Source organism: Sturnira hondurensis, unplaced genomic scaffold (assembly GCF_014824575.4).
Source record: "Sturnira hondurensis isolate 20B ecotype Veracruz unplaced genomic scaffold, ASM1482457v3 Scaffold0000648, whole genome shotgun sequence".
Lineage (NCBI taxonomy): Eukaryota > Metazoa > Chordata > Mammalia > Chiroptera > Phyllostomidae > Sturnira > Sturnira hondurensis.
Window position 1 is genome coordinate 3931317 of NW_028073279.1, and position 24167 is coordinate 3955483.

At 35.2% G+C, this 24167-nt stretch overlaps 1 protein-coding gene across 1 annotated transcript in view; it reads left to right on the forward strand.

The window, feature by feature from the left end:
* NEGR1 (neuronal growth regulator 1) overlaps positions 1 to 21690 on the forward strand; it is an 856835-nt gene extending 835145 nt beyond the window's left edge. The window contains exon 7 of the mRNA XM_037042445.1: positions 20559 to 21690. Within this exon, the coding sequence (XP_036898340.1) occupies positions 20559 to 20683 (125 nt within the window). The 3' untranslated portion in view covers positions 20684 to 21690. The remainder of the gene's footprint in view (positions 1 to 20558) is intronic.
* Positions 21691 to 24167: the final 2477 nt, after the last annotated feature.

The window sequence follows — 24167 nt, forward strand, 5'->3', positions numbered from 1 at the left end:
GTAGAGATTGCATGGACGTAGATACTATCTCATTCAGAGCTTAGTGTGGAAGTGGAGTAATCTTGAATTTATAAGTGGCTCGTGATTACAACAATTTCCTTTCAACTTAATGGAACAATAGTGCTGACCTCTGGAGTCTCGGATTGGAATCTGTTTTTGTTGTTCACAAAACTGAGGAAAATTTTATAGAAAACACAGACAATAGGTATAGCACAGAATAATATGTCACATAAACAAAAACTTGAACTAAAGATAGACCGATAGTTTTGAAGGGAGATTTATTTGAAGTAATAAGAGAAATTCTCCCTGCTTAATATTCCCATGATTATGCCCCCCACCCTGGTTAGGAAGAACTCAAAACAGTCCAACCCACTCTGAAACAGCTTTCTTGGAACTGAGAATACTTATTTTTTCCCAATTTTTTTATTTAATTATTTTGCAAGTACAGTTTTCTGTCTATTACTCCCATCCCATCCCACCTCCCATGCTCCCCCTCCCTCCCATTTCCACCCTTCTCAGTTGTTGTGAGAATACTTATTACATTACATGTGCTGCTCATATGCTTTTATGCTCAATCATTGCACCATGACCTGTCTTTTGATTTTCTATTTCTAACTTTTGTTTCTTTAACCCTTGCATTGCTTTCAACAGTTTATGTGAACTGTCCCAGTATGAAAGGAGATCTATCATTGGTTGCATTTGTTTTCCATGGCTAGGAAATAGTTACCATGGATGTAGTTGTTTAAAACAACACAAATTTATAGGCTGTCAGATCTGTAGGTCTAAAGTACAATATGACTCAACTAGGTTCTCTATGCATAATTTTGCAAGGTATCCACAGGCTTTAGGAAAGAATCCATTTGCAAGTTCATTCAGATTATTGTCAGGCTCCAGTTCCTTTTGGTTATGGGGCCCACGTCCTCATTTCCTTTCTAGCTGTGAGACTGAGGCTGCCCTCTGCTTCTAAAGGTCCTCTGCCTTCCTGAACATCAGGGCCTCTCCGATGTCCTCAAGCCAGCAACAGCACATTGAATCTCCCTCTGGGTTTTAGCCTCTGACTTCCTCTTCAGTCACCAGTGGAGAAAACTGCCTACTTTTAAAGGGGCTCACGATATTAAAATAGGCCCCAGATCATCCCATATTTTAAAATCAGCTGATTTGGGACCTTAATTACATTTGTAAAATCCTTTCACAGCAGTGCCTTGAATAGTGTCTGTTTCATCAACCAGGGAATGGGAATGTTGGGAGATAGGGTTTACCTGTCACACCCAAACAATTCTATGCAGAGCAGATACTAAATACATATTTCCTAAATGAATCTACGAATGCATGAACAAGTAAACAATAAAAAAGACACTTTCAGAAGTCAGATACCTCTTCACACCAATTACTAACAGATAAAACTGAGCCTTTAGGTAAAAAGAATTTGATGATCATTACAGTTCACCTTATGGCCTTGTAAATTGATCACCTGAAGAGTACCATTTGTCTAAAAAATTACAACAAATTTAAAAGGGACATTTTTTTCTTAAAGATCAAATTCTCAGCACCTGAAAATTATGACCTGGAACCAGATTGCTTTTGTAAACTGATCTATACACTACAAAGCATAGTCACATATATTACCTCTTCCAATGCTCACAGTAACCTATGATTATTAATAACCCAACCTACAGACAGAAAATCAAGGCTCACAGTACTTCAGTATTTTGCTTAAAGTCTTGATTCTTTGTATTAAAAAAATTTCTAAAAACAAAAAATGGAGGGGAGAATCATATGATGTGATCAAAGAATTAAATGAAGACTTAAAAACCACTCTGAGCAGTCCTTTTCATCCTCTCCCAAATGTTTAATAAATATAATAACATTGTATTCCACTTTGTATTTAACTCTGGAAATGCATCTCCTCTGGAATTAAATGAATAAGATAGCTATGTCAAGAAGAAGAGTCTAGTTTTTTTTCCTGCGTTAGGTCTTACCAGGTGGAAAATGACCTCTGATCTTTACCTACCAAAGCAGTGATGAAAAGTTAATCTCTTCAAATGAACAGCAGGCAATTAAATATGCCTTTAATTGACACCTAAGAAATATTAGCATTGCATTTTGTATCCAGGATTTTGTGGTTTCCTCTTTTTACAAAATAGCTTTTTGAATCTGTTTTCATAATTCAGCGATTTGGAGATCAGATTATATTTACTGACTTAAGTTTTCTTTAACACTCACTTTGCTTCTTCTCAGCCATTCCCTTTCACTTAAAAATCCTTTTCATAAAATATCCATTATATTGTATTTTATTTCATTGTTAGCAAACAACAAACTGAGGCTCTCCATGCATTATTTTTATGTAGCTAGTAAGTCCAGATCTAGTCTGAGGTAATTTTTATAGTCCTGTAAGTAAGTAACTTTGAGCTTAACCTAGGACCCTACCTCTTGCATTGGACTGTGAAATTTCACAGGAATCATCACCATGTGCCTATGGAACAAAAATGACCGTATAGCTATCTTAAAGAAAAACCTCACCCAATAAGCATTATGATAAATTGGGGAATACTGAACTAGTCATTTTTGTGCATTTCATTAAACATTCTGAACAATACAGATTTAAATGAAGCTTTCAATACACAAATAAACCAGTTCTGTGACAATAGACATTGCCATTGTATATTAGACATTATGCACAGTGCAACCAGCTGCATCAAAGAGTTGGGGAATTGGGATTTGTTTTCAATGTTAAATTGAGATCTTTAAAAAAAATGGTATTGCTGCTCTGCAATAAACATAAATGCTGCTTAATGAAAAATTCTACATATACAATGGTGAGTTTCTTGTTCCTAATTCAAACATGTGGATAAAGCTGCTCTATTATTTTTATAATGTGGTATCTGCCATAATGCTTGAACAATGAATCATCTTGTTCATATGTGAAGCATATCAGAATATTTAAATAGGGTGGATGAGAACTAGTTTAATATAGAAGGGAATTCTGGTAAGATTAGTAGAAACATGCACAGTGCTTATTATAACCCTTTCCCTTTTAAATATATTTTGTTGTCTGTGCTATTAGGGTTGTCCCAATTTTTCCACTTTGGCTCCCTCCACCCAGTAACTCCATTCCTTCCAGAAATTCCCCCCATGCCAGATCACGTCCATGGACCATGAATATAAGTTCTTTGGCTTCTCCATTTCCTACACTATTCTTAACATGCCCCTGTCTATTTTGTACCTACCAATTTGTGCTTCTTAATCCCTGCACTTTTCCCCCAATTTCTCTCCTTCCCACTCCCAACTGATAACCCTTCAAATGATCTCGATATCTGTGATTCTGTTCCTGTTCTGCTTGTTTGCTTAGTTTGTTATTTGGGTTCATTATTGATAGTTGTGAATTTATTGCCATTTTAATGTTCATCATTCTGATCTTCATTTTCTTTTATAATTCCCTTTAGCATTTTATATAATAATGGCTTGTGTTGATGAACTCCTTTAGTTTTATCTTGTCTGGGAGGTACTTCATCTGTCCTTCAATTCTAAATGATAGCTTTGCTAGATAGAGTAATCTATGTTGTAGGTTTTCGATTTTCACCACTTTGAATTGTTCTTTCCAGCCCCTTCTGGTCTGCAAATTTTCTTTTGAGAAATCAGTTGATAGTCTTACTCCTTTGTAAGTAACTGCCTGCTTTTCTCTTGCTGCTTTTAAGATTCTCTCTTTATCTTTAACCTTTGGCATTTTAGTTATGATTTGTCTTGGTGTAGTCCTCTTTGGTTTAATCTTGTTTGGGATTCTCTTTGCTTCCTGGACTTGGATGTCCATTTCCTTCATGAAATTAAGGAAGTTTTCTTTCATTATTTTTTCAAATAAATTTTCAATTTCTTTGTCTTCCTCTTTCCCTTCTAGCATTCCTATGATTTGAATGCTGGTATGTCTAAAAATGTCCAGAGGTTCCTAAGCCTGCCTTCATTTTTTTAAATTCTTTTTTCTTTCTGCTACTGTGATTGAATGCTTTTCCCTCCCTTGTGTTCCAAATCACTGATTTGATTCTCAGCTTCAGCCCTTCCACTATTGGCCCCCTGTAGATTTTTCTTTATTTTGCTTAATGCATCCTTCTTTTCTGCCTGCGTCTTTTTTATGCTATTGAAGTACCCAATGAGTTTCTGGAGCATAGTGATAATCAGTATTTTGAACTGTGCATCTAATAGATTGCTTATCTCCCATTTGTTTAGTTCGTTTTCTGGAGTTTTTTTCTGTTCTTTCATTTGGACCACATTTCTTTGTTTCCTTATTTTGGCAGCCTCCTTGTGTGTTTAGGTATATTAGACAGAGCTGTTTGACTCCCTGTCTTAGTAGTATGGCCTATCATAGAAAAGTGCACCTGTTAAGTTGTGTGTGACAGAGCCTTAGGTACTGCCAGAGTAGGGCAACCTGTGTCACCACTCTGTTGCTGTGTATGAGGGAGAGATTCATAGAGGACAGTGCTGCTGCCTGGTTTCTAAAGTTTTGCCTGGGAGGAAACAATATCCAGGTACTCCCAGGCACGTCATTTTCTCCCTATTCACCACTGATGCCCTTCCAGCTATTGCCCTGGTGCTGAATCCCAGAGAGGGTGGGTCTGCATCAGTCCTAAGTCCATTGCAGGCCCTTTAATAGGAGTCTCTTGAGAATCCTGCAGTTTCTTCCCCAGACTCAATCCCAAGTGGATTTTACAGCCAGAAGTTATGGGGACTTATCTTCCTGGCATTGGAATTTGGGGCTGGGTGGTCTGCACTGTAGCTGGGACCCCTGACTCCCAAGGTATCCCTCATTTTTTTATCCACCACACACGGATGTGAGATTGCTTGTTCCTGTCTCCACAACTCTCCACACTACTCCATACCTGTCTGTACCTCTGCCCCCCTACCTATCTGGATGAATATGGTTTCTCTAAGTCTCTGGTTGCTGGACTTCACAAAGCTCAATTTTATGACAATTCTGGGTGATATTTGTTTCGTAGTGTAGTTGTATTTTTTCTATAGTTGTGTGTGGAGGCCCAGGTGTGTTTACATGCAACTCCATCTTAACCAGAAGTTCTATAGTAATCTTTTCATATCTCATTTCTTCAGAGAAAGAAGAAGTACAGCAATGTGATATTAACATTTAATATCTTTTCCATTTTTGGTGAAGGAAGACAGTTATCATTTTTTTATTTTAATATTTAAAAAGAGTACAACCATGTAGCTCAGTGGATTGAGCCTGAGCCTGTGAACCAGAGGATCACAGTTCAATTCCCAGTCAGGGCACATGCCTGGGTTGCAGGCCAGTTCCCAGCAGGGGACTCATGAAAGGCAACCATACATTGATGTTTCTCTCCCTCTCTCCTTTCCCTCTAAAGATAAATAACTAAATTTTTAAAATCTTTTTAAAAAAATAAATAAATAAAGTAAAAAAATAATTTAAAAAAAGTACAACCAAGTTTAGTTACATAGCCCAAACCTTTTTATAATTAGGACATGTCTTTAAGAATAAACAAGAAAGGAAATGGTTTTATAGTTACTTTCCTCATATCTTACACATAAAATTACACTGAATTTTAGAAAGTACTTTTAAACATTAGAATGATATTTAATTTTCTTATTAATTGTGATTATAATTAAATTTGGTATAAAATAGAAAATGTATATTAGAATACACATATATAAATGTGGCTTTTTGATTTTATTACCAATGACTTACTTAGAAATTGGTGTACCAGAAAGGTAGGAACTGATAATGCAATAAAACCAAATTAACAAATTTATTGTTCTTAAAGTACACTTTGCTCTCTAGGGATCTATGGTTTCCTTAATTCCTTTTCCATTTTTCAAGTGTTCAAGTCTTGAACTCAAGCATGTATAATAAATGAAGGCTGGTTCTTCACTTTCAAAAAATTGCACTTTATGCAAAGGTATTCTGAATGCTAATTTTCTGATTTCATGTGTACCTTTCAGAAACTGAAGAATCAACTCATAGTCTAGACATATGTGCACAATTATATAGATATCTATTCTTTGGATTCTACACAATGTTCTTTATGTAAGTGAATTAACCATTCACGTTAGATTTCTAATATAACATTTATTCAGATACCACTAATACTTGTTTGATCAAGAAGTGTCATGAGCCCTGACTGGTGTAGCTCAGTGGATTGAGCGCGAGCCTGCAAACCACACAATCGTGGTTCGATTCCCAGTCAGGGCACATGCCTGGGTTGCAGGCCAGTTCCCAGCAGGGGACTCACAAGAGGCAACCATACATTGATACTTCTCTCCTTCCCTTCCCCTCTAAAGATAAATAAATAAAATCTTAAAAAAAAAAGAAGTGTCATGAGCTTCAACACTTTATGAGAGCTGTAAAAGCATACATTGACTATAGATCTTGGAAATTATTTCAAACATTTGATATTTCAAAAAAAATAACTATCACTTCTATCATATATATAGAACAAATTCATTTTGTGTTTTTGGTTTGAAATAAATAATTAAATCAATGTGTAACCCCTATATAATTTATTACATTATAAAACTATTTTGATCATAGTTTACTTAAAAACATTTTAAGATTATATTTGCCTCATTCAATATTAATAAGCTATCGGAGTTATAAAAACCTGAAACAAGATACTAAATAAATTAATGTGGGCAGTGTAGTGCTTAGGAAAGGACACAAATCTCAAAGTCTGGAGAAATGGGTTAATTCCCTGTGCAGTTCTTCCCCCTCAAGGCTTTAGTCCACTGGCTTTGTAATGGCATAACCCTAAAATACCTTCCTCTTACTAGATTTCTGATTTGTGTTTGGAATAAAGTTTATCAATATGTCATTAAACCCTGGAATTTTAATAATACATAATTTGGTAAAAAAATTATCCCTTTTCTTCTGGAGTAGAATATTTTGTCTCTACTTGACCATAAAAGTTTCTCTACTTGACCATAAAAGTTTCAAAGCCCAGGGTCAGGCCTTGTTCACCTTTGTATATTCAGCACTGAGCACAATGTCTGACCCAGAGAAGGTGCTCAGTAAGCATTTGTTTAATGAATCATGTGATTCCTATGACAAAAATTAGTCATTCCTAAGTTACTGACTTTCTGACTTACCTAAGTCTAAGATGAATGTTTCAGTTTCAGTGAACATAAACCTGACCCTTGAACAACAGTGGGGTTAGGGACACCGATACCCCATGCAGTCAAAAGTCCATGCATAACTTTTAACTCTCCCAAAACCCAACTACTGATATTTGACTGTTTTCCTAATTCTTACCAATAGCATGAACAGTCAGTTAAGGAACATTTTATATATTATATGATATACTGTACCCTTATAATAAAGTAAACTAGAGAAAAGAAAAATGTTAAGAAAATCATTTTTAAAAATACACTTACAGTATTTACTGAAAAAAAAAACTGTCCATGAGTATAAGTGGACCTATGCAGTTCAGACCTGTGTTGTTCAAGGGTCAGCTGTGTTTTGCTTGAGGATAACTGGGAATACTGCTAAAGTAGTGATATTTATTAGTAAATTTAGGGCTTTGTCTTATAAAATGGCAAGACTTCTCGAGACTCGTGATCAAAGGAACTGTGGATATATCAGCTGATAGACTAAAAAACTTATTAAGGCAGTTCCAGGAATTCTTTTTCAGTTATAGTCAAAAACTCTTTCAAACAATAATGTAAGTGACCAAATTTGCAATCTCTATAAAAAATGAAGCAGAAGTAAGGTTTTTCCAGTGTACTGTTTTGAAAACTTTCCACCTCTTTTAAAAAATATTTTGACTAGTGATATCTCATATCCTGATGAGATGCACATCATATCATCTCTATTTTGGGGGAAAGAAATTATTAAACATCCTTACAAATTAATATTAACCCACAGTGCATAATGTGTTCAGAATCACTTTGCCAATGTACTGATCTTTTTTTCTTTTTGTCTTTTGATAGACCATCTTTGGGCAAGACTTCCTTAAAACCTAATTTTTGTGTACACAGTCCTGTTTCTTTCATAATAGTTGTACTTTCCATTTTATAAATTTGATCATCTTAGGCAGGCTGAAGTTTTAAAAAAGGAGAATTTCAAGGTTGTAGGGAGTTGAGTATTTTATAGTTGAAATAATAATAGAAATATAAGCACCATGAGTGCTTTTAAATATTTAAGAAATACAAGAGGAGACAGAAATTTCATTAGGCAATGTTGCTGGTGTAGCAGAAACCAAAATGACAATGGTATAAAACAGTGGGTAATATTCCTGGGATAAAATCTACAAGGAAAAAAATAACAGATTTAATTAAGATTTTTAAGACCCCTATTACATCATTAAGGGTATGTGGCTGCTAACAATATAATTATTACAGACCTCATAAAATCAAATCAAGTGAATTACCATAAGCCAAAAAAACTGAAATGAAGAGAAAGGATAATTGTTTAGTCTCAATCAATTTAACCAAAATTAATTTATTGGACATCTATTATGTGCCTCTACTACCTGCAAAGCACTGTGCACTGTGTGGGAACCTGAGGGGGCACCAGACATGGCCCTTATAGTAGGTCATTCTTATCTGCTTCATTCAAGAGTGTCATCTTTGCCTGGGTCCTCCCAAAAGGAGTGGATCACTTCTAGGTGATTATTTTGGAAAGGAATTTCAAGGAACGCTGGTGGGAGATTGGAAAAAGTTCCACAGAGAAGGAGGAAGAGCCAGTCTAAGAACATATTATTGAGCTGGTTTCTGCTGTGGGTCACCTGCCCCCATCCCCTTGGGGACCCTCTGAGGAGCCATGTTGAAGATATCTCAGAATTGATTGCCTTGCACACAGCAAATTTTCATAGTAATTCCTAAAGTAAAACGGTGGTAAGAGGATGTAAAGCAAGACAACAAAGGTCTGTGAAACAAACACATTTTACAAATTTATCTCATGGAAGTATAAGAAGCAGTTATTTATTAAACCATTATCATGTGCATCACTGTGTTAGCCACTAGAGAAGAAGAAAAAAAAAGAGAGATGGAAAAAATCAAGGTCCCTGCCCTTTAAGAACTCACAGTCTACATGAGGAAGCAAGTCAGTGAGCAAGACCATAAAGGAGGAGTTTGAATTGCAGTGAGGCCTCAAGAACGGGTGGTGGGGGACAAACAATGGTTAAAGGGCCAAGTAAGTTATCACATGATAACCCTTGAATTAGGCCCTTAAGGAGAAGTAAAAGTGTGCCCCATGGAGGCTGTAACTTTGGGAGGAAGTAAAAGGTGATTCTAAGGAGAAAAGATGAATTGCAACCTACAAGGTTAATGGGCATGGTTTGCTCAGAGCGTTGTGTCCACTTAGAAGAATTCTATGTGACGACTGTATCCCAGTGCACAGAACAGTATTTGGAGCACAATAGGTACTCAAAATATTTTTAGGTACTCAAGCATTATTTAATGAATGAGGTTTCCGATCTTGGTCTTTTGAACTGTGCTTTAGAAAGAACCTATCATTGGTGTGATTGTTATTGTTTCATACATAAGATTTTGAGGTACACGGACCTCATTCCAGCAACTGAATATTTTTTTCTTAGGCCCTACATGGGTCCTCTATAAATACTATTGCATCTTATCTGCTATCTAATAAACGCTTAAACAAACACTAGCTAAGCACTTACCAAGCAACATTGTCAGGGAGATACTTTTATCCCCTGCACTCAGATCAGAAAGCTGAGGCTTAGAGGTGCTAAGCTAGTACATGATGTGCTCGGTACAGACACAGTCTGCATCCATAACTAATGCATTCAAATAAAAGTCACAGACAAGAGCAACTCTTCAACAGTTCTCTCAGTGTGTGTGTAACTATGTTTTTGGTATGATGTCTGCAGAGACATCTAATAATACAAGATTCTTCTTTTCTGTAAAACAAAACCAATCTTCCTCTACAATGGTTGTCAACGTTTGCAAATCCTGAGATATTGATTGATGATATTACCTTCCTTATAGCATGCCTTTCTTTTTCTTGAACTTTATGGTAAAATCTCATTAAACTGCAGAAATTAAAACAATTTATCTATAGTTCTGTGAAATGAATATTTTGCAGGGCAATCACTTGGTCAAATCTATGAGTGATAGAAAAAAATTAAATTAAATGTGATTTTCATTTTCAAGAAACTTAGACTCTCCTAAAAGAGGTAAATGTGGGAATAATAAAGTATAGGTGAAAGCAAACGGCTATAAGAGAACAGAGGAAATGGTAGATTAATTCCCACTAGAGACAGGTAGAATGAGGGGGGCTACACACAAATGGAAACACAGAAAATCAGCATACTTGAGTTCCAGTCTTATTTTTGCCTCTAACTTAAGCCCATTATTCAATCTCTGCCAGCCTCATCTATAAAATGAAAGGGTTGCACTAAACTCTCCTTGATAATCCTTAACGTTCTGATAGAGTGTAATTTTGTGAACAGTTTGCATTTAAGATGGGCATTGAAACACGTAGTGTGAAGAAATCCACTCCAGAAGAAGACAGAATGTGAGCGAATACACCGATGCCTGGGTATTCCTGAGAACAGAGTCTTCTTGCCTCCCGGGACTAGAACAGACCCTCCGAGAGAGCAGTCAGTGAGAGGGCTTGAAAGGGAGCCTTGGAGAAGTTTGCAGAGGGTCCTGAATGCCATACAAGGTCATTGAGATTTTATTAGGGATTTTTTAAATATCTAAAATATAATGGAAATGATTAAAGCATTGAGAGTAACTGAAAATCAACCTGGAGTACAATAAGTGCAACAATTTAAGTGAATCGGAACTGCAAGGCCAGATAATCATTGGCCATTATTGCATTTGAAAAGCTAAGAAAAAAAATTAGAAGGAGATTCAAAAAAATGGAAGAGGCAAAACTTCTGAAGTTCTTGATGTTTAATGGTAAAAGAAAAATGTTGCAGAATAACAGGAAAAAAAGCTCATTTACGATAACTTTCCTAACAACAGGGATAAAGAATAAAACAATAAACAAGATGATTTGATCATTACAACTCTAAACACTAGGAAAAAATAATTTCACACTCATATTGCCACAAACATGCAACGTTAAAAATGCCTTCAACTTGCAAAAATGTTTACCGGTTTGCAACTTCTTCTATTTTTTACCACACTAGCAATGTCACATTGATGATACAGCTGATGGCAGTGACTATTAGTGACCTTAAGAACACAGCTGGGTTTCTATTTTTATTTCTGTGAAAACCTCTTTTCTTCAGCTAGATGATGCCTTAAAGGCCCAAACTAAAATCTATGCAGTCAAGGCAATTTGTGTTGTATGTTTGTATATATATATTTCACACAACAAAGCCAACTTTTAAGACACACACTCGCACACACATAGACAGATACTGTAATGACAAATATATAGAAGCCTATTTGCAAACCACCTGGACTGAATAACTGTGATTTGCTCTAGTTTAAAGAACCAGTTAGGGTTATACAAAAATACCTCTTTTGGCAACACACTTCTTTTGAAGACCTGCTATTGATTCATGTAAATAACTTCTGATTTGCTAAATAAGTAAACAAAAAAATCCAACACATTTAGAAGATATCAATGAACAATTCAGGCTTTGAAACTTTTCCAATGACTATGAAGGACAGAAAAAGGCAGCCAATTTGTTTCTATTTGGGTGATTGCGTACTTACTCATTTTAGCTCAAATTAGATGTAATAGTCTTGGAGAGTTTTATCTGGCTATTTGCAGATAAAAGTATTTATTCACAAATAGATTTCTGAATATGGGTAATAACAGAGATGAACATATGTTTAATATTCTTAATATAGTTGATACTAAGTAAATAGGATTGTGTAACATGAACTTGGGCAACAATGGCTATTCAGCAAGCAGAAAAGGATTCAAGGATGATGGTCTTGCAAAGAAGTAACTTGATGGTGGCTAAGAACAAGCTGACAGGAAAATTCCACAAGTCATAAAGGGAAAGGAATGGGGTGATATCTCTAGCCATTCTCCTCATTGTTCATAACACGAAATGGAGATACTTTCTGTGAAAATGATCATTTTATATTTTTATGTTGGTGAAGGTTTAATCTGTAAAAGATGTTGGAATGAAAAATAGGCATGCATTTTTTTGACTAAGTGAAATAAAAATATTAGAATAAGTACTAAATACAGATTTTCTATAACCTTAGACTTCTAATTTGAGAGAAGTGCACCAATGTGCACTGGTTAGTCTGATTTCTTCTAAAGATTATAGAAATGAAAGCTGGCTGGCAGGAGTTCAAAGCCCTTTATACAATTCTTACTTTCCCTCCCTATATATGAGTAGAGCAAGCTATGTTAGGGGTTCATAAACCTTCTTCTACCAGACTGAGAGCGGCATGGAAAGCGGATCATGCTGTGGTTACCTCCGTATTTGAGGAAACCGTACAATAAAGGTCTCTTGTGTAAAATAGTCTGCAGACCTGTACATTGGTGCTCCAGCCACATGACAACTGTGCTACTCAGGCATTCCTCAGCCCCAGTGTCAAAGGAAAGAAGATCTTGAGGGTCTAAGTACAGAAGTATGCAATGTCCACACAAACAAAGCCCTTCCCTTGGAAGTCACAGTGCCCTAGATGTGAAATGTACATGAAAAGACATAGTTTGTTTGTGCTGTGTTTTTCACACCACACATCCCATTTTAGGACCTAGGCCATCTGATCGCCCAAGAAATAGTACAAACTGGAATAATGAGATGATGCTATCTGTGCTGAGACTTGCTTGATTCTTCCAGGCACCATGATTAAGAATTGTACATCCAGTAACAAAGTATATATCACTCTAGCACTCTTCAAGTCCCCTAATCTCCACCTGGCGTTTAGACAGAATTAAGTGATACAAAAACTCTGGGTACAATCTGAGCTTCTGAATAGCTCCTCCACATACTGGTGGTTTTAAGGGGTAGATATTGCTGAAGAGACAACTAAAATACCTTTTAAGCCAACTTTTTCCACAGTATGTAATTAAACACAGTCACACTGTTTTTTTTTTTATTGAATCAATGGTGCATAATTTCTGAGTAAACTAATGTGCATTCTATTTTGAATCCACATTAATCACTCTCTTTTATGCGATCTAATCTAATTTAAGTGTAAATCACTCACTTTCCATTAAAGCATAAGCTTCCTCAGTAAAATGTAAGTCCAGGCCAGTTTTTTTTCTTACGGAACTTTAATGTAGCTTCAAAAGCTTTACCTAAGATTGCAACAAGAATCTTTAAACTATGACTCAAAGCTAGTTAGTTAAAGCTTGAGTAATTTAAGGAAATTGCCTAGGCAAGTAATTGGTATTATACCAAAACTAAATATTTCACAGTTACATTTGCTTTTGCCTAAAAATAAAAACTAGAGCAATACAAGGGCAAACTGCCAACACTGAAAATAATATGCAGCAGCTGTAAGTAATTGGGAGTGATAATCATAATTAGACAAGATGTAAGATATGTGTTAAAGCCCAGATTGGATCTTCCTGTTGACAACTGGGAGAAGTCCCAAAGGACTGGACTCCACACCTAACCCAGGTGCTTCTGCTCCAGGCCTGGAAGACCTGCCAAAACCAAACTCAGCACTAGATCTGCCGTGAAACCACTCTCTAAAGGCCACGCTCCACGCTGTTCTCCATAAGAAAAGAGGAAGGAAAGGAAAAAAGGAAGAAGTCATACTCCCTGCCTTCAAGGAGCCTGTAAAACAGGAAATAGGCCAATTAGCTATCGGTAAATAGCATTAAATAAAAGAAGCCCAGATAACAAAGAGAATAAATATTTCTGAAAGATAGCACGAAGGATAGCTTTGTACTATGCTAAAAACAATGATTTCTTAACCAAGTGTAGATTATCAATGAGGTAAAATATGCTCGTTCCATGAAAAGATCTTAAGCTAAAGAGGAAGTAGGATAGGGGTCATTTCTATCTTTCTAGGAGAATGCCTAGCACACACTGACTTTGCTAAATGAATGAGCAAGTGAGGACGGTTTATTCTGTGTTACATGCTGTATTCAGTGCTTTAAATGAATCAACACATTTAACTGTCATGACAACCTCTGAGATACTACCAATCTTCATATGCAGATGAAAATACTGAAGTAAGCACAGTTAGGAGAAGTGTCTAGGTTAGTCCAGTTAGAAATGGGTGGGGTTGGACTTTGAACCAATGTCATCTCCATGTGTAGCCCATATATTATGCACATTATATTTAAAATCTCACTAAAGCCTTAAGCTTTAGTAAGAAAGTGGGAAGAATAAAAACCAGCCTTTTCTGTTGTTTTGTTGTTGTTGTTTCAAAGTAGCTTCTCTGACATACTCTATTTCATTCCTTCTTTCTCTTCCTTTTTCTTAAAATGGTAAACATGAAAGCATCTAGCACGTTGCTTAAGAACAGGGTATTTTCTCCCCTTTTCTCTCTGTTTTAAATCTCCGCCCTTTGTTTCCTGGCTCCTTTGTCTTTCTCTTTCTTTTTCTTTCTTTTTTCCCACATAATTTAAACTTCCTCTCCTTTCTTCATTCTTCTCCTCAAAACCAAAGACAATTAAATAGGTAGTAGAAAAGAAACAGAACAGTTTCCCTCTCACACACTTTGTTTTGCCTTAAGAGCAAAAATCATAGGAACAACTACTGAAATAAGGTATTTTATCAAAGTTGTCTTCAGTTAGACAAATGCAGATGTAAGAATATTTTTCATATCTAATTCCACACACATCTGTTTAACAGAATTGTGTGAGCTACAGATGCACACATTAAAAGGAGAAATGTTCCATAACTTCCATATGCTTATAAACCAGTCAAGAAAGATATACATATATATTTATATCTATATATATGATTTATTATAAATTCAAAAGAACTATTTATGAAACCAGGAATAAGCAGGAAAATAACTTCTTGTTAGGGAGATTGGGGGGTGCCTCATGGAGGAAGTAATGCATTACATCTTTTTAAAATTTTTTATTTTGTTATTTTTTATGTTGTTCCAGTACAGTTTTCTCCATTTTCCCCCACCACTCCCTATCACCCCATCTGTCCCTGCCTCCCACTTTTTCATCCTACCACCTTTGGCTTTGTCTATGTGTCCTTTATACATGTTCCTTGATGACCTGTCCCCTATTTTTCCTCATTTTCCCTCTCCCCACTCCCCTCTGGTTCCTGTCAGTTCATTCTTTATTTTAATGACTCTGGTTATATTTTGCTTGCTTGTTTGTTTTGTTGAATAGGTTCCACTTATAGGTGAGACCATATGGTGTTTGTCTTTCACTGCCTGGCTTATTTCACTTAGCATAATGCTGTCCAGATCTATCCATGCTGTTGAGGAGGGTAGGAGCTCCTTTTTTCTTTCTGTTGTGTAGTATTCCATTGTATAAATGTACCATAGTTTTTTTGATCCATTCATTTACTGATGGCCGCTTAGGCTGCTTCCAACACTTATCTATTGTGAATTGTACTGCTGTGAACTTTGGGATGCATAGGTTCTTTTGAATTGGTGTTTCTTTAAGGATGACTAGAACTTTGGTATGTGAGAAAGGAAAATAGGAAGAAAGATCATTTAGGCTTAAGGATATAGAATGTGCACGCGATGAGGAGTAATAAAAACTCTCTGTCCATTCAGAAAACGATTCCTGTGACTGGAGCTAAGAGTATGTATAAGTGTGGATAAATTGACTAGAGCCACATAGCAGAGGTTCTGAATGCTGAGCTAAAGATCCTTAGCTTCTCTCAATAGTCAGTGGAGACCCTGACATTTCAGGCTGACATAAGCTTCTACTCTTGCTTCTGCTAGTACAATCTATTGATCACAGAATACTCAATCACTTTTAAATGACAGCTAACCCCCTCTGCTCAAAATTCTCCTGTCTTCCAATATTATTCAGAATGAATCTGAAACACTCACATGTCCTATCCCTCCTAATTTTACTTAGGATGAGAAGCAGTATGGTATCCATAGGCAACTAAAAACAGGGCAGAGAACATACAAAAGATGTAGCCATCCAAAAGGCGCAGCTGAACATCTCATAAAATTCAGAAGTATATCTCGGGCCATGGGTTCATCTACACTCGCTGTGTTTTGCTGCAAGAGGACGATGCTACAGAGTTTGATGCATTCTCTTCCCTTCTATAGGCTGCCCCATGATATATCTTCTTGCTCAAATGCTGAAGGGAAGTGTTCTGACTCTGTACAGGTCTTAGAAGGTAAAATATAAATGGTAAAAGACATGATTCTTCTGAGAAAAGTACTCAAGGCTCATCCCCTTATGGGTTTATGGTGACAGTATAGGAAACGGATATAAAATTTATCATCATTCAACAAATATTATTGAACATTTACTAAGTAACAGACATTTTCCTATACCAATAATAAAGATACATATAATAAATCTTGGCTTGTAGACATTCTTGGTCTAATGAGGAAAAATTAGTATGCAAATATGATGTGATAGATATATAAATTAGCTATCAAATGTGATGCCAAATTGATTTGGCAACTGGGATTTTATAAAGAGTTTTCTCTTTTAAAGGAGAGGCTACTTGAACTGAGTCTTGAAACTAATTTCCAATAGCTAATTACTAATAGCTAACAGTTATTTTCTGTAATTTCTTAAGAGTTTTTATAATTTCTTATATCGCTGATTAGCATTTAACATGCAAAGCAAATCTAATTAGTCCAAATAATACTGAGATTCTTAAATTTAATACACTTAGGCTTGTACTGTAAGTCACTGAGTTAACAAGTCACAACAAAATAAATAAATACATATCAATCAATGAGACTAAGGTTGTATAGTAATAGAATACTCTAAGCTAAAGGATGACAATGCCACCATTTTAAAAAGTGAGATGTATATGTACTACAATGTGTCTATCATTGCATTTTGTAAAACAATAATAATGATCATAATCAAAATAATTGTGTTTGTATCTGCTGCTACTTACCTACCATGACTCTCGGAGAGCCCTCTCATGTTTGTTCCCTGTATATATTCTAATACTTTATATTTGCCTTTTTATTTATATATCCAACTAGAATGAAACTTTCCTGAGAGAGAAGTTTTATTCACTTTACCTGTGTTTAATACCCAGTACATAAAAGACCGTCAATGTATACTTAAGGAGTATGAGTCATCATATATGACTTAGTATTAGACATTTGGCCTCACATTTCTTTGACTATATCTATTCTTTGTTTTTTTGGCCTACTAGTTGTCAATACCTATTCTGCAATTCATTTCTTACAGTAATTACGTCCTAACAATGCAGCAACAGCTCCTACTTTATGTTGGGACTAATAGAAATGTTGCATTCACAAAACTAAAAGTACATCAATTTGAGACATCAATGGACAAATATATATATATTGTTAATTGTAAAGTAGTAGTTTTTAAATATATTATTGGTATATCTCTGTCATATCTAAGACAATAGGGGGCTGAGTGGAAGATAAAAGCACACAGAGAAAAAAGAAGGCATTGAGGTATGTGGGTTATGATAAAAAGGTATATATATGGCCATATATGGAATTAAGTAACAAAAGGACTATACTTATCATCGTAGCTATCGTACTATTATATTCCTAGTACTTAGTATAGTATCTGGTACCTAGTTTAGTACATATTTGCTGAATGAATGAAAAAGGTATATTGATTCTCTAGCCAATAAGCAAGTGGCTTGCTTCAGAAGAAATTCTTTTCATAAGAGAGGAGTGCCCCTTTTAATTCTGACCTATTTATTTACTTACTTGAATTGTTCACTCAACAAACATTTCTTAAACATCTACTATGTACCAGACTTTGCCAGACTTTGTGCCTAGAAACACCAAGATAAATAAAACATGAACTAGGAGAGTTAACAATCTGGTAAACAGATATGTATATAAATATTTGCAATGTGCTCTGGCTGGTGTAACTCAGTGGACTGAGTGTGGGCCTGTAAACCAAAGAATTTTAGTTTCATTTCCAGTCAGGGCACAGGCCTGGGTTGCAGACCAGTTCCTAACAGGGTATGCAAGAAAGGCAACCATACATTGATATTTCTCTCCCTCTCTCCTTCCCTCCCCCACAAAGATAAATAAATAAAATCTTTAAAAAAATGTTTGCAATACAGCATTATAGTTGTATAAAAAGGAATATATAATGGTAGCCTAACGACACACTAGGGTAATCTGCTCAGCTTGTTGGAGGAGATTTAGGAAAGATTGCCCCCAAAATGCATTTTAAAGTATGGATATGGAGTTTTGAGGGTCCTTTCTACTCTAACCACTTACTATACTATTTCATTAGTCAAGATAATAAAATTTTATCTTTGCTTTGTGCACTTGGCTTTTAAGATTTATTTCTTACTTATGAAATTATTGTATATGCTCTGTTTATTATTAGTCCTTTATTATACTGGTTTTATTGCACTCAAGATTCTTTTAAAACAATAGCAGAAATAATTCTGAAATAGCCGTCATTGAGAAGTCAATGGACCAATTAAATATTTATTTATATTTTTAAAAATACCTCTTTCTAGGTTTTGGACAAGAGAAAGTAATTTGAGTTTTGTGGTTTTATATTAGACTTTTTATATAGCAAACCTTGAAAAGCTTTCTGTTCAACCATACAGACTTATTTTCTTCCCAATCTTTTCATTCTTTTGTTACAAAGAGAAGCATTAAATAGTTGATTTTGCTCTGTGTTTACTAAAGAGTAGTAGTCTGAGCCCTTGAATCTCATTCCCCTGGAACCAATGATCATACTGTCGAGAAAATTTCCCACTGGAAGGAGCCAATGCATCTTTCATCCCCCTCTAATTTCTTAGAAGTATAAATGAGGCAATTTATTCTTCTTGTAACATGGATATATAGTTATTGGTGAAAGTTCCATTAAAAACTACCTGCTGGTAATTCAAATCCAGTGACTAAATCTGCTCCTGGATTTGAGTTATGGATTTGGGGGTGAAATAAATACACTTTTATACTATGTTATTTATTTTATATTAGAAAACAGTGCTTGCAATCAAGGTTTCATTAAGAAAAAGTAGTTAAAAGTATGCTGGTGAGGGTTTTTTTATTGTTACTGTTATAATTATGGGAAAAGAGAATCAGTCTGAGGCAAGGCTGAGCATGTCTGTGACATTCAATTTCTGGAACAGAGCATATAATTTACATTCAAAGAGGCAACTATCCTCTTGTGAAATTAAGTGGGATTCCTTGAGTAGACTCCCACAGTACCCCAAGCTTGGTGGGTCTCTAGGTGAAATCTCTCAGTGAAAATTCAACATGTCTGTTAGCCAAGTACCACATGAGCTTCTCGTGTATAAAGCTGTGATCTTTCTAACGAGTAAGTGCAATCATACAACTCACCAGCTCCAAATTCTTTGAAGTCTCCTTTATTATAAAGAGCTAAGCTCTTTTTTATAATAAGCAAGATAATCCTATCTGCCAAGAGTCCCGTTTAAAATTCCCACTACTCCAGGTCTCAATCTTCATGGTCCAGCAAGACTAATCTTTCAGATCCTAGAATTTATGTCATGCTCTCTCCTCTCCTCATGCCTTTGAATATATTCTTTCCTCCAACCAAATGACAGTGTACTTTAGTAAAGCTCTCTGTTAAATCATTCCTCCCTTGGTGGGGCAGATTTAAATATGCAATTTTCTATGTCACTGCAATTTGCGCATACAACTCTGGTGTCTCTAGGATTGTATTACTTTTTTTTGAATATCTTTCCTCACTTCCAAAAATTGTTAGAAGAGAGGATTTCTGTTTGTTTGTTTTTACAGCATTTAGCACAGTATTTTTCCCATAAAAAAGATTCACAAATATATGTATGTATATATGTATAATGTCACTTATATGTAAGATCCAAAAAAGCCGAACTTGGAAAAACAGAGTAGAATGTTTACTAGACCCCGGAGGGTGGGGTAATTGGGAATTATTGTTTAAGGATACATACCTGGAACTGGTAGATAAATAAGTCCTGGATATTGAATGAAGCCATAGTAGTCAATAATACTGTATTATAAACTTCAAAATTGCTAAAAGACTAGATCTTAAGTATCCCCATCACAGAAAAGAAATGATAATTACGTGATGCAATAGAGGTGCTAGCTAAGACTATGGTGGTAATAATACTGCAATATATAAATGTATGAAATCAACATCCTTGTGCATCTTAAACTTATACAGTGTCATGTATCAATTTTATGCAAATAAAATTAATTTTTAAAAAATATGTATGGGTGAATGGCTGTTCACTAATACAAACATGTACAATACATATAAGAGAAACAATGTTGGCTGCAATATATTAGGTAATTAGCCTGTGCTCAGCCCAGTGCAACGTGTTGTATATGCTTCATCTCTAATTCTCACTGCAGCCCTGCTAAGGGGTTTATGTTATCTCCGTTTTTCCCTTAAGAGAAATGAAGCTCAGCAATGTTAATCAAATAGGGCAGAACCAGATGTGAACCTAAACCTGTCTGACTCCAATGCCAGTGCTCTCTCCCCCCAATATACCCAGCTGCCTTTTGATTATCCATAAGATCCTGAAAGACACCAATTAGATTTTGATTTAGTCTTTTCCTTTTCTTTTCAGCTCCAAGTACAGCCCAGTATGGAATTACCGGGAGCGCCGACATTCTTTTCTCCTGCTGGTCCCTTGTGTTGACACTGTCCTCTTTCACCAGCATATTCTACCTGAAGAATGCCATTCTACAATGAATCTAAAGACCCATAAAAGGCTTTTAAGAATTCTCTGAAAGTGCTGATGGCTGGATCCAATCTGGTACAGTTTGTTAAAAGCAGCGTGGGATATAATCAGCAGTGCTTACATGGGGATGATCGCCTTCTGTAGAATTGCTCATTATGTAAATACTTTAATTCTACTCTTTTTCTGATTAGCTACATTACCTTGTGAAGCAGTACACATTGTCCTTTTTTAAGATGTGAAGGCTCTGAAATTACTTTTAGAGGATATTAATTGTGATTTCATGTTTGTAATCTACAACTTTTCAAAAGCATTCAGTCATGGTCTGCTAGGTTGCAGGCTGTAGTTTACAAAACGAATATTGCAGTGAATATGGGATTCTTTAAGGCTGCAATACAAGCATTCATTTCCCCGTTTCAACACAAATCAACCCATATTTACAAAGATGCATTTTTCTCTTTTGATAAAAAAGCAAATAATATTGCCTTCAGATCATTTCTTCAAAATAAACACATATCTAGATTTTTCTGCTCGCATGATATTCAGGTTTCAGGAATGAGCCTTGTAATATAACCGGCTGTGCAGCTTCTTCCCTGTCAGTTCAGCATGGGTGTGCCTTCATGACATAGTATTTCCCTCTTCGTCTTCAACTAATAAAAACGTCTTGCCAAATCTTGTAATTGAGAGCAAAAATAAACTACAATGATAAAGTTAACTGTATCCTATCTCTAAAGAGCAAAGTACCTACAGGACTGAAAATCCTCGGCATTATGAGTGGGGGTTGGGAATTTTCCCCCACAATAACTCAACTTTGTGAAGAAAAACAATCTAACATAGTACAGGTAAATCTACCACGTGATTTCTTTACTTGTAGCTAAATGTGAGATCCACTAGGGGAAATAAATTCCTTTTAAAATGACAACACAGTCCAGCAAAGAGATTGCCTAGCAGTGCAGGGTCTTTTCCTTTTGCTATTCCAGGCCAAAAATTTTAAGACAGTTTTCCAGAAAAGAAAAAAGTTCAATCATGAACTTTTTTAGTTCAAACATTCAACTAATGTTACATGAGTTGTTCAGCACTCCAAAGTAATTTGGTTCTGTGGCAGGTAAGTTGGTATGACAAGGTGCTCCTGAGGACAGGGGCAATTTGCACATTTTCCATCTGAAAACATCATTCAGTTGATAATTTGGAATACATGTTATATGACTTTTTTTTCAAAATATATTGTAACAAATATTTCACGCTAGTGTGCAGTAGATAAATTCCTGAAATAACTAACTCTATAATAAAATCTTTCTCTTATAGCCATGTCCTTTCAAACAAATAAGGCCAAAAGAAAATTACCATGCTTTATTTCTTCTTGCATGGTATATATAAGATATGATAAAATGAAGACAAGATCAGTGATGAGAATATGTTAAGATATATTGACTATTAAATGATCATAAATATTAAATTTCTATAATAAAGAGTGAAAACTACATTTTTGAAGAAAAGTGCTGTTACTTTAGGAAGTATTATATTACAGGAATAGTTTAATGGTTTTACTATTTACTAAAGAAAGACCATAGCCTTGAAGGTCATTTTACAATTTTGACAAAGTTCCTGATTTCACTATACTTACAGAGATTTCCACAAATAATCAGAGCCCTTCTGCAAAAATTTACTAATCAAGTTAGATACAAGAAATTTCACAGAAATTATACATATTTAAGACACCTAATATTTTTCTTGGAAAGAGATACTGTAACTTGAAAATTGCAATTTCTTTCAAGTAAAATTTAATCCCAAAGTATACCACAAATCTATTTTAATTTAAAAAAAAGGAATCCTAAATGAGGAGGCATAGATATAGAAATGTTTTCACAAAATGGCAATAATATGGCATGATGCTATTAAATTTACTCAATGTAATAAGTTATTACATTATTTTGACTGGTGTATTAAAATGCTTTTAATACATATGGCATTTTAACTTTAGTATTGATTGCTTTTTGAAAATATTCTTTGTGGAATTTGTGAGTAAATTGGAAAATATTATTTTGTATTGCAGCTTTAAAGTGGCACACTCCATAATAATCTACTTACTAGAAATAGTGGTGCTACCACAAAAGTGTTAACCATCAGTACCATAGACTGGGAGAAAGAAACAGATCAAGAATGCATACTATACAGTGACCGCTTTCCTAGAGTTAAAAATACCTCCTCTTTGTAAGGTTTGTAGGGTAAATGTGAGGTAAATCGCGATATAAACTATGGATGAACCAAATAATTAGTTCAAAGTGTTGTCATGATTCCGAATTTGTGGAGTCTGGTGTTATTACCATAGGATGTGACAGAAGTACAGTCATAGCTCAGTAGCTATATGTATTTGCCTTTATGTTAGAAGAGACGTTCTTGAGTGACATTTTTAAATAGAGGAGGTATTCGCTATGTTTTTCTGTACCACAGCAGCATTCCTAGTCCTTAGGCCCCTGGACAGAGTAAAATCATGAGTATTTATGAGTTCAATATTGTTCAAATAAGGCTACAGTATTTGCTTTTTTGTGTGAATGTGTTGCATATAATGTTCAAGTAGATGATTTTACATTTATGGACATACGAAATGTCTGATTACTTCATTTTATCAGTCCTGACTGTACAAGGTTGTTGCAACTTCAGAATAGTAGTTTTACGAAATTGCTTTATCTTTTAATGTGTAATAATTTTTTCTAGCTATTCATTTCAGCATTATATTTATTTCCACAAGTTAAAATTGTGGGATTCCTTTTGGTGCCCCTAAATAGTTTTTCAAAGAAAGAAGAAAGAAAAATAAGCAATTGAAAAAGGAGAGGAGAAAGAAAAGAAAAAGGCAGAAAAGGGAAAGAGGTAAAGATAGCAGGGGAGGAAGGAAAAAAGAAGGGAGGAAGGGAGTGATGAAGAGTTAGAAAGAGGGAGGGAAGAAGAAGAAAGGAAGGAAGGAGGAAGGAAGGAAATAAAGAAAAATAAGAGGGAGGGAAGAAGAACCAGGATATTAGGGTAGTTAATTCATTTGCATTCTTGGTTTAACTGCAAATGGTGTATGTTTTACAGTGATCCCATTCAGAACATAGTCCTGTTACACCATGAAGTTCCTATTATGCAGCAATTACATAAAGAAAAGTACTATCCAAATTATAGTATTCTATATTTTGGGGGTACTTTAAAAGATTTGAAAGAGTGAATGTCAAACTTAAAGCTACTTTTGGGGATTTAAATCTTAACTGAAATTTTAATGCTTCATCATAACATTTAAACTATATCTAGAAAGTAGACTGGAGAACTAAGAAAATCACCCAGATAATTCAGGAGAAAAAAAAGATAAATATATATATATATAAATACCCCAATGTGTCCACTCAGAAAACTCTGAGAAATTTATCAAAGCCAATCATCTATATTGATCAAATTTATTGAATTGTTAATTTATCCATTGTGCTTAGCTTTGTGACACAGCCAAAAGTTATCTATTTAATCTTT